Source organism: Hetaerina americana, unplaced genomic scaffold (genome assembly GCF_022747635.1).
Source record: "Hetaerina americana unplaced genomic scaffold, ioHetAmer1.1.p SCAF_4, whole genome shotgun sequence".
Classification (NCBI taxonomy): Eukaryota; Metazoa; Arthropoda; class Insecta; order Odonata; family Calopterygidae; genus Hetaerina; species Hetaerina americana.
In genome coordinates, this window is record NW_027286985.1 from 90085848 (window position 1) to 90097000 (window position 11153).

General features: G+C 35.6%; 1 protein-coding gene across 2 annotated transcripts; it reads left to right on the plus strand.

Moving 5' to 3' along the window:
- Nucleotides 1–797: 797 nt before the first annotated feature.
- Nucleotides 798–11081, plus strand: LOC139692205 (glutamine amidotransferase-like class 1 domain-containing protein 1). 2 transcript variants are annotated; one of them, XM_071590267.1, is made up of 8 exons: nucleotides 798–1050; nucleotides 1180–1256; nucleotides 1332–1437; nucleotides 1568–1618; nucleotides 1730–1827; nucleotides 2315–2440; nucleotides 10548–10630; nucleotides 10806–11081. In XM_071590267.1, exons 1-8 carry the CDS (start codon nucleotides 987–989, stop codon nucleotides 10825–10827), a joined length of 627 nt encoding a protein of 208 aa, XP_071446368.1. In that variant the 5' UTR covers nucleotides 798–986; the 3' UTR covers nucleotides 10828–11081. The 2 variants fall into 2 exon arrangements, with proteins under 2 accessions (XP_071446368.1, XP_071446367.1); XM_071590266.1 differs by having other exon boundaries at nucleotides 802–1050; nucleotides 1511–1618.
- The last annotated feature ends 72 nt before the right edge of the window (nucleotides 11082–11153 follow it).

Genomic DNA, 11153 nt, shown 5'->3' on the forward strand with positions numbered 1-11153 from the left:
ACTAGTGCTTACCATATTCAAATTCTTCGCTAAAACTGTTAACATAGCACCTCTCTCCCACCTTTTTTAGGTGCATACGACGTGTTTAGTCGTTTGTGTGGAACAAAGTAAAAATTAAATTTTTTCTTTAAGATTGATGTACATGATTAAATGTTTTTTGGACAATTTTTTTAAAACTCTGGCACTCAGTGATGCAAATATCGGGGGCTGGAAATTGAAATTGTGTTAATTTGTAGTTCCACATACGTTGTAATAATAGTATAGTTAATTATACGTGATAAAACTGTCTTAAATAGGAGGAAAATGGAAATTTTGTTTATGCGAATACACGGTTAACCATGATGCAGAATTGAAGAGGGGCTTAAGGTAGTGTCAGGTTTCGTTTAGTTGGGAGAGGAAATAAATGCATTGTTGAAAAATTGTGTTGGCTGTGTCCAACTGATATACCTTTACTGATATAATATAATTATAATAACATTGAAGAATATATTTAAGCTGAAGTTATTTGATGTTGCAACTTAATTTGGTTGATGGAATTTGAAATTCTTTAGATATTAGTAAAGCTTCTGTGGATAAATGGCGATCGAGTTAATTAAGTGTTAACAAGCAAACATTGCCTTGAGAGTTTATATATTTGGTTTTGGATAGTTTTCATTGACATCAATAACTTCGTTATATTCATAAACAAGGCAGATTAAACAAGTTTAATCTGCCTTGTTTCCGTTTTGCAAGAACATGGTTGGGCTACAAGTCGTAAATCATCGATATAATTCCAACTTTAGTTTCCGATATATTCTTTTTATCCAGAAAACATTTTCATCGGCAGGAGACTTAATCCTGGTGCATGTTTTTTGCCCCTTCATTTTGGGAAGTTATGCAACATATTTGGGATATTTTTAGGTGGTGTGAAATGCAGTGAGTTGAATTTTATTTAATTTTCAAAACAGCTTTTTTCTGCAAGCCGGAGTGATGTTTTTGAAGTGAAAATGTCATCAAACATTAGTGGAAGTCGTTTTAATTGTTTGATCGTGTTGCCTAGTTGTAAAGAAGGTATTACGCGTATTTTTAATACAAATAATTATTATTCTCATGTTCATTTGAATTCCTACAATTAAATGAACAACGCTTATTAATCCATGGAAGCTTATTTAATATTTTGCTTTTATTGTCGTTTAACAGGTGTATCATCACAGTCATTTATCCAGTGTTTTACTCTGACTCACTCAGCGTTCGCTGTTCAAATCGCAACTCCAGGAGTAAGTACATATATTATTTATTACTTGACTTATCCTTTCAACATTTTGTTTCGAAACCTTTGGTTGAAATTGTAGGGGAAAAATCCAGAGTTCATCACAGAGGATGAGCAAAGTCGGAAATGGCTGAATGAGTTTCGGACCAAAGCTTATGCCGTACCGCTGAGCCTTGAAATTATTGATGGTGAGAATTTCTGAGAAAATTATTACTGAATTCTATTCGTTTAAGGAGATGATTGCGATTTCAATTTCTTCAGCTAACAGGTATTCCTGTCTCTTGATACCCCATGCACCCGGCGCTGCGATTGATTTAGCAAACAGTTCAGATCTCTGTGAAATTCTGTTACATTTCATTAAAGAAAAAAGTAAGTAACTGTTTAAGTTTTTTTCACCTGGTGATATAGCCAAAGTAGAAAATAATAGTCATGTTAACTGTCTCTCCTTAATATTAGTGTGTTGTTATTTACTTTGAGCAGAACTCGTATGTGCCATTGGAATGGGCGTAACGGCACTTCTGTCTGCCAAAGATCCAGGAACAGATTCATGGGGATTTAAGGGATATGCAGTTACTGGGGTGAGTAATTTATATTTTCCCCATCTGTTATAGCCTATGCCATTGTTTATGAAAAATGGCTCCGTATGGCTAGTAAGATCTCCAATTAATGAATGTGTGCACTCGTGCTATCAATTATTATACCTACTTGTTAAATTGTTCTCATTTGTGAAGCTAGATCAAATTAGAATGATGGATGATATACTCGTCTGTTTACAGATAATACCCAGACCCCTTCTTGATAATCCTCAATTATTTAGACATATATCATAATGGATTGATGTGTGCACGTGATTAAAATGATAAACCACGGATGCGCATAAACGTCTTTAATCAGGGTTCTTTTTGTATATTTAAGTGCTTCTTAGAGAATGGATTTTCTATAGCAGCATTCCTTTTCCACCTTCATGAGCTGGATCACTTATTTAAATATTCATAAATAAGAAATCAAGCATGTCGTTTACTTTTTCCTCCCATAGTTTTTCATTTTTTCCCTTTTGTTGAACAGTCATCTGTGATGGAACTTTCCCGGTGGCCTGATTTCACTGAACTCCCAATTATTGCAGAAGATGCACTGAAAGATGCTGGAGGGTCATATTCTGCTAGTTCGGAACCCAATTGTGTTCATGTTCAGGTGAGTTGAATGTTATATGGAAAAGATCTCACCATGACTTGCTCACTCACAATTACTGACATTGTAATTGTAAATAAATTCATTGCCCCTGTTTTTGCCACCACTTTGAGTTTCTTCCAAATACCAGGTACACAGATCATAACTTTAAAATATTTGTTTCATTTTCTCCATTGAATCTTACCATTCTTACTATTAAAATATTGAGCCTAAGTTCAATATGCTTTAAATGTTTGTAATTTCCTCTGAATTCACTCAGTTATTTTTTACAATCATTCTTAATGCTATCCATAAGTATAAATTATTTCAAATTCCATAATATTTTATTGCATTCCACTTCATTTAATTAATTCTTGGGTTTTTATATTATTGGCTGGGTAGTATTTTGTTGCCATTTGTGATGTTGTTGTGTAATGTGCAGATTCATTGAATGTTCAAAAGTAGGTGGGAGCATACCTTGGTATGCTTTTATTAGCGGAAGTGACTACGACATTATCATTGAACAAATTTGTAATGTGGTTTGAAAAATTTTGTTGGGCTGACATCCTTTATGAAACATTTCACCTCACTCCTTTTCAACCATATTTCATGAATGGAGAACTAAGGAACATTTTCCATCTCTTCATCCCTCTCTCAAAGTAATATTTCCTCAGGCATCTTCTTGTGCCTCACATTGAGGAGCCGTTTCTTCTCAAGAGAATGAATTCACTTATATATTCTATATAATCATCACTATATATTTATATATAGTGATGTGATCCCTGTTATTAAATACATAATGTATTCCAGTTCTCTTCTTAAACCCTTAAATCATGTAAATCGTACGATTAAAAAGTATGATTACTTGTACCTGGCTTTGTCCGTAACAGGTCATCATGTACTCATTTTGATTCTGCAAAAATTATAGCATCAGAAAAACTATCACTAGCTATTTCTCAGTTAATAACCTGCAGCAATTTCTCCACCTTGTAAATAAATTGTGTTCTTGGTTGGTAATGACTTTTATTCCTTTTATTATGCCAGCTTTATCAATCGTCTCTTCTTTATTACTGTGGAACCTTGCTTAACATAGAGAGGAATTCACATAATGAGGAAAGATAATTTTACAAAAATGACTCGCTTTACAACTGACTTTTTGCATTTAGAGGGACAAGGAGAGGGAGATTCCCAGAATTGTTGAGCACCTGGTGGTTAATTTAATCAGTGTTAAGCACAGATTCCACTAGCATCTTAGTAATCAGTGCTAGTGATCAGACATTTTCCAAATTTGTGTCCAGACATATTATTTGTGATATTGTTGAGCAAACTTTAATAATATTTTGTGCATTTTTAAAAATATCCCCAAATACAAATCCACAAAAAGATCAAAAGTCATAAGAGAATAAAAATAACCATAAAAATGAAAAGTTAAATCATTGAAAAATAAGAATGAGGTGTCATTGATCTAATATGCCTGTACAATCAGTCAACATAAATTCTCAGCAATGTTGAAAGGTTGCTTCTCGTATGGATAAATGAGAAGAAATTGCAGTGTGATGCGGTAAATGAGAATATCAGTGGTGAGGAGGGGAAATTAATTTTCACTGACCTCATTAAGAAAATGACAGGATCATTGATGGCTGACGAAGAGATAATGAAGGGAGGCCATGGGTTATTCAAGAAGTTTAAGAGAAAACCAGCATCCATGGCATTGTGCGGCATGGTGAAGCATCGGGCTCTGACTCAAAAGCAGTGGAATATTTCATTGGTGACTTCAAGAGGCTTGTAGATTCTAAGGGTTACCTGCAGCAGCAGGGTTTTCGCTGTGACAAAATGGGTCTATTCTGGAAGAAGATGCCAAAGTGAACCTATGTACATGTAACAGCAGAGGAGAATGCATTGCTTGACCACACGCCAATGACAGGTGGCATTTTGTGCTAAGCGCCAATTAGAAAATTAAACCCCTTCTTGTTTACCATTCAGTAACTATGAGCCTTCAAGAAGTGTTACGTCATGAAGAGCAGGTTAAATGTGATGTGGAGGCTATGGTAAACGATGAGAATCGGTTGAATCTTATATTTAGAAGCATCACTCTAATAAGGCAGGGGCTATGTGCACTACAAATTTATTTAATGATAATGCTGTGGTGCATTTTCACTAAACTTTGAAGCATCGGAAAAAACTAATATCTTTAGGCAGCTTTCTAGTGAAAAAGAATCAGAAACTTATCATAAATAATAAGGGAATTATTTGAAATCTTTTTGTTTGTACAAATCAAATTCTCATTCCAGGTTGGTTGATTCTACAGCAGAAGGATCCTCAGTCCTAGCAATGTATGCATAATTTTCTTTGAAAAACCATGATGCATCATCTATTTTTTCAGCATGGAAAGCATTATGGTTTTTTGCATTAATTTATTTGGGAAAATTTTTTTCGCTTAATCAATTTCGCTCGCGGTTTCTCTTTACGAGATAGATTGCAGAACAAAATTTTCTGGTTTTTTTTGCAAGATTGAGGTTTGGCCCTCTCACCTGCTGAACTGTAAGATTCTGCGGCAACATTCCAGGCATGATACCATTTTCAAATTCAATTTCAAAATTAAGCTTCAAAAGAGTAGGATAATACATGTACAAAAATAAATTAGACTTACTTGAGCAGCAGTCCAATAAATGTGACATACTTAAACAGCCACTTATCCAACCTGGAAACCAAAGAGCAAATTTTGTATTTATACTTGCAGTTTTGGTTTTCTTGTTAGTGCCATCATACTCGGTACAGCTTTGCTTTTAATCCTTTGAGTTCCTCCGTGGAATTTCCATTCTGTTCATCTTTTGAGTTCCCTCAATACATTATTTTTTCCTGTGGTGTTAAAATTGTTAATCATACCTTTCATATATCTTGAAATCCAGTGTTTTTCCAATCTGTGATACAAATACATTCCCATACTTCATTATTATACAAGTTTTAGTGCCAGAGAATCTTTCTTATGCTCCAATGTGAGGTGTGGCTGCACTAATGTGTGCTGATGGTGTGTTTGATACAGTGCTTCTTTTATGCATCATTTATTTAGTTATTATTTTGTATATTTTGAGATTTTTTGGCAAAATATGGCTTAAAACAACACAGGAATTGCATTAAAGCTATGATTGAGTGATTGCATATGCTAAAGTGCTGAAAAATAGAAAAGTAAAGAGAAATTTTGGATCACCACCAGATAAAATGAATAGAACTTGGAGGAGGCAGGAAGAGGACTTACAAAAAGCTATGTGTAGTGAACACAATATGCAGCATAGAATTGCCAAATGACCAGAACTAGGAGAATTAAAAACTTCGACATTAGAATACACAAGCTCATATTTTACTGTTCAACACACAAGAGCTACTAGCGGAGCCATTGCTAATTTTGCAGCACCAAAGCCATGGTGCTCTAGATTTATGAAGAGAAGTGTACGACATATGTGGTCAAAAAACAAACATAGAGAAAAAGATGACCATGGAATATGGAGACAGGAATACCAATTTCCATTATTTGTTGATAATGCAAGAAAAGGAGAAATTTTGAGCTTGTATAATTAAGATACATGGATGAGGTGCCCCTGTCATTTAATCTACCCTTAAACAAAACAGTAGATTCTTAAGGTGCAAAAGTTGATGTTGTTCAAACTTGCAGATCTTAGAAAATGCATTACACAATTGTGTTGTCTTACTGTGCTAGTGGAACAAAATTGGTGCCTCTTTTGATTTTTAAAAAGAGAAACCTTGCCCAAGGAAAATATCTCCCTATGTTTCTTTGTGCACGTTCATCATAAGGGCTGGGCAGATGAAAGGGTAATGAGGGATGACGTTGTGAATGTGTGGTCAAGGCTTTCTGGTGGACTATCAAAGAAACCTGCCTTGCTGGTAAGGGATCAGTTTTGGAATCACAGAACAGAAGCTATGAAAAATAAAATCAACCAACTGAAAACTAAATTAACTGTGATTCCAGGTGGCCTTATGAGCCAGCTTTAGCATATGATGTCTATATTAATGAGTCTTTCCAGAAAATAAGTAGAATGATTTAAGATGTACATAGTACTCCCACTTTTTAACTCTGTCCATTTAATCTTTAGCATTCTCCTCCAGTACCATGTTTCAAAGTCTTCTAACCTGGTCCACTGTTTGAATGTTCCATAAATGCTATGGTGGATGGCATAACTTTGTGGAATTCTTTCATGATGCTTGGATAAGAAAAATGCTCTGCTATTCTACGTAAATATAAATTTACTGTGACCTGTTTCAATACAAGGCATCATCACCCGGCCAGATGATGGTACACTGTATAGAAACATAGCAGTAAATTTATGCTTGTTTGGAGTTTGTGTCTTTCTTTCCCATGCAAATGTTTCATGTTTTTGGTCCTATTGTTGATGTTCTTTGAAAATGGTTGTATTTTCTTCTTCATTATGCCTTCTTCACTTGATGTTGTTCAAAATTCTTCCGTCTCAAGTATTATTGCTTTCCAGGTAGATGAAGGATTCCACTTGCCCTAGTTTAACCCTTTTAATTAGGATACCTGCCTTTTGCTTCTCTCTCCCAAGCTTAAAGATTGTAGTTTTCTTCTTGTCGATGATCACATTATATTCCCTTGTAAGTATGATGGTGGTCCAGTAAGTACCCAGCCTGACCTAGAGATGGAGGTAGTTTTTTAAAAATATCACTGTATTAGAAAGTATGCAATCTATAAAGCATATGTTTCAAGTTTGAAGATGGTACGTTGTTTAGTATTTGTTTGGCAGCCATCAATAGTGAGCTTTTTCATTGAATTTGTGAAAATTGAGAAAATTGGTCATCGTTATGTCATACAATACTTTTATTTGAAAGGCCTCAGCCCAGCCAATATAAAAGCTGAACTGGATCCTACTCTGGGTGAATTTACTCCTTCGTTTGAAACAGTAAAATATTGGGTAGCAGAGTTTAAACGAGGCTGTATGTACTGTCAAGACAAGCATTGCATTGGTCGACCAAATGAGGTGACAACTCCAGAAACTGTGAAGAAAATCCACGAAGTGATACTGGATGATTGTTGACTGAAAGTGCGCCAGCTAACAGACAGGAGGCATTTCAAAAAGTGCGGTACATGGCATATTAACCAAAAATTTGAGATGACAAAGCACATGAGAAAGCTGTGCGCAAGGGGGCTGCTGCATTTGATCACGCTCGAGCAAAACCAGTGTCATGAAGATGTTTCAATTGAGTTTTTAGCTAAGTGTCACAGCAACAAAGCAGAATTTTTGCACTGTTTAATAACCATGGATGAAACATGGGTCCATTATTTCACACCCAAGACAAAGAACAATCAAAACAATGGATTCAAAAGGGAGAACCAGCTCCACCGTTTCATCTGCAAGCAAGGTCATGGCATCAGTATTTTGGGATGCACATGGGATAATATTCATTGACTATTTTGGAAAAGGAAAAACTATCAATGGCGAAAGCAGCTGCATTTGGCTAAGAAGAAAATGTTGTTTCATCAAGACAATGCACCAGCTCCCAGATCCATTATTGCAATGGCCAAAAATAACGATTTAATGTTTGAATTGCTATCTCATGCACCCTATTCGCTAGATTTAGTCCCCTCAGATTATCTTCTGTTCACAAACTTGAAAAAATGGCTCAGCGGTCAAGATTTTCCAACCATGAATAAGTGATGTTGGCAGATAATGGCTATTTTGAGGAGTAAGACAGTTCTTATTATAAAAAGGGTATCAAACTAATTGAACATCACTGGGAAAAGCTTATAGAGCTGAAAGGAGATTATGTTGAAAAATAAATACATTTTTTCCAAAATTTTTGTTTTCTTTGTTGGGTCGGGTACTTCTGGGACCACCCTCTTACTTGATACATTCCAAGTTGTTTGCTGGTCCTTTTACATATCTGCTACTATTGCGAAGTCAGCTGTGAACCATAGAATGTTCATATCTTCATCATTCACTTTCCTCCCTTTGATGGCAGGCCATTTCTTGGGCTTCTTACAGTAGTGACTCTTTTCAATATATGTTGAAAGTTCTGGCGAGAGGTAGGATCCTTGTCCAACTACTTTCTCATTTTGGCTTCAATATTCCTTTTGTTTTACATTTCCATGACTGTTACCTGATTCTTGTAGAGGTGATGGATTATTCTTTAGTCTTTGTAGTCTCTTCCAGGCACTTCTAGTAACTTGAACATTTTTCCCATTCAAAGGTGCCAAAGGCCCTCTCTGAGGCCATGAATTTCACATATGATGGCTTGTTCACATTCATCATTTTTTTGGTCAGTACCTTCAACCTATTACCTCTCCTGCTCCCTGGTTTGTCCTGAATCCAAATTTGTTTTGAGGCTTTCTTCCATCATCCCTTTTATTCTTCATCTAACTATCCAAGTATTTTTTAATGCTTGAGACATCAGGCTTAATGTCATGTTCTTTGCATGTATCTGTTCTTGGTTTCTTCAGTATTGCAATCATCACACACTTCTCAAAGGCACCTGGTAGTTTCTAGTAGTCATCTATTTTGACTTCATTGGGGTGAGAATGAGACTTCACTGTCCCTTCTTCTACCTAAAATTTCAATAAAGACAATCACTAACATCCATGCCCTAGGTGGAGGAAAACCCAAATCGGTGGGACTCGAACCCGTGACTTCTGGATTGGCAGGCGAGGGCATTAACCCACCGCCACCTATCTTTGATTATTCCCAAGAGTTGTATCCTTTGTTCTGACCCCGACTGCCTTGATTATTTCTCCATTTATTTTGTTTAATCCTGGTGCCTTGTTGTCCTTATATGTTTAATGGCTCTTCCGAATTTGTTACTCAGTATTTCTGGGCCCCATTCATAAACTTTCTTTAGATTTGTTCTTTAATGAAGTCACCTTCAAGTGGTTAGGGCTCTTTGTAGAGTACTACAATGCATTTCTTCTATCTTCAATTGGTATCTTCCCATTAGCATTTTGGACATTGTGGTATTCTGTTTCTCTTTCACCAAATCGACTTACCAGTGATGAAGCAGTTTCGCTGTCCCGTTCTTGATTTTGTCATTTATTTCTCTGCAGCAGCTTTCTATGCACTCTTCCTGTGCCTTCTTTTACTCTTATGAGACTTGGTTCAGCACCTATTTATGAAAGGTATTCCCTTATTAATTTCTGGGATTCTTGTATTTTCTCCGTGCCTCTTATGGATTTTCTTTTTGAGCTGTTATGGCCACTTAGATTTCATCCCCCTTACTCATACTACTTAGTTCATTAAATACGCGAACTGCAGCCATAAAAATTTCATTTTGCAAATTTTGGTCTACATCTATTTTGTCCCCTTCAAAGTGCTCTCCATTCGTTGCTATGCACTTATTCCATCTTCTTTTCCACTGTTTAAAGCCCCTTGGAAGTCCTCGGCAGTGAGACTTTTCAGTTTTCTCATTGCTTCTTCCTTTATTGCATCCACATCTTCCTAGTGATGTCCCCTCATCACATTTTTGTATTTTGGGAATAGGAAAGAGTCGCAGGGGCTGAACTCTGGGAAATAAGGAGGATGATCAAGGATAGAGATTGAATCGTTCCAGAAACTGGTGAACAATTATCTGACAATGTCTTACGACCAAATTAAATATGTCATTTCTAATAAAGCTCTACAATAAAAATATTGTTTGCCCATTCATGTTCTGGTTTGTCATGTACTATGCAGAGAATGTTCTCCTTTAACCAATGAGAAATTCCACGGGCTTATAAAATGTTTGAACGTGATACTGTGAACATGCTTATCCTAATCTGTTGCAGTTTTGAACTATATGGCTAGTTCTCCAATTTAGGGAATATTGTAATATCTCTGGACAAAAATAATTCCAGTATTTCCTCCTCTTAAATGGTGTGCACATCTAATAAAGAGGCAATTGTAAAATGGCCTCTAAATGATTATATTTGGAAGCAGTTTTTTATAAGTTGAGCATTGCAATTTTTATGGTTAGAGAATAAAGCAACAGTTACACCAAGTTTAAAACTTTCTTCATAATATTGAACTACTTTGTTGCCATCAAAATTATACTTTTTACCGAATGTATAGATTCCTAACATCACAAAACCTTGATGACTGACAAATATAATTTGCTCCCTTCCATTAATTATTAGGTGGACAGACATTTAGTAACTGGTCAGAATCAGGCCTCTTCATTCACAGCTGTTCAAAACCTAGTCCTACTATCCAACCAAAGGTTAGTAGTCACACTCATATTCTGCATCCAATGATGTAAACTTTTGCTTTTAGTCGTTTGATTTTCTTAAAAATCATTAGCATATTACATTAATTTTTTCTGAATTATGATGCTAAGGAATTAATTTTAGAAAATTTATTACAAATCATGTCTAATTCCTCACCATTTTTTTCAGGCAAGCCAAAATGAATAAGTAATCCTGGTAGCAGGGAAGTGGATTGCTAGAATGCATAATTGCTCTAACTCAATTGAATTTCTCTCCTTGCCAAATTTGGGGAATGATTGATGGACAGCATTCCTTATTCCTAATCAGAAAGAAATGCCAAGAAAGTTCTTAACTGATTTTGCTTTAAATGTTTTTCATTACATGTATGAAGCTTCCTATTGTTTTATGTAAGTATGGTGTGAAGTATTGTTGATATTTTAATAAAAGTACAATCATGCAGCGCCATTGAATTCTGTACTCTCTTCATGATCTATATCAGTTATGACCATCAGTTGAAAAGCACAAATTTTGTCCCAA

What these genes read in the sequence shown, in the direction of transcription:
- LOC139692205 (XM_071590266.1), top strand. Translation starts at nt 987, where the DNA reads ATGTCATCAAACATTAGTGGAAGTCGTTTTAATTGTTTGATCGTGTTG. An exon ending in TTCAAATCGCAACTCCAGGA is followed by an intron (nt 1,257 to 1,331) that starts GTAAGTACATAT and finishes TTGAAATTGTAG; the next exon opens with GGGAAAAATCCAGAGTTCAT. An exon ending in GAGCCTTGAAATTATTGATG is followed by an intron (nt 1,438 to 1,510) that starts GTGAGAATTTCT and finishes CAATTTCTTCAG; the next exon opens with CTAACAGGTATTCCTGTCTC.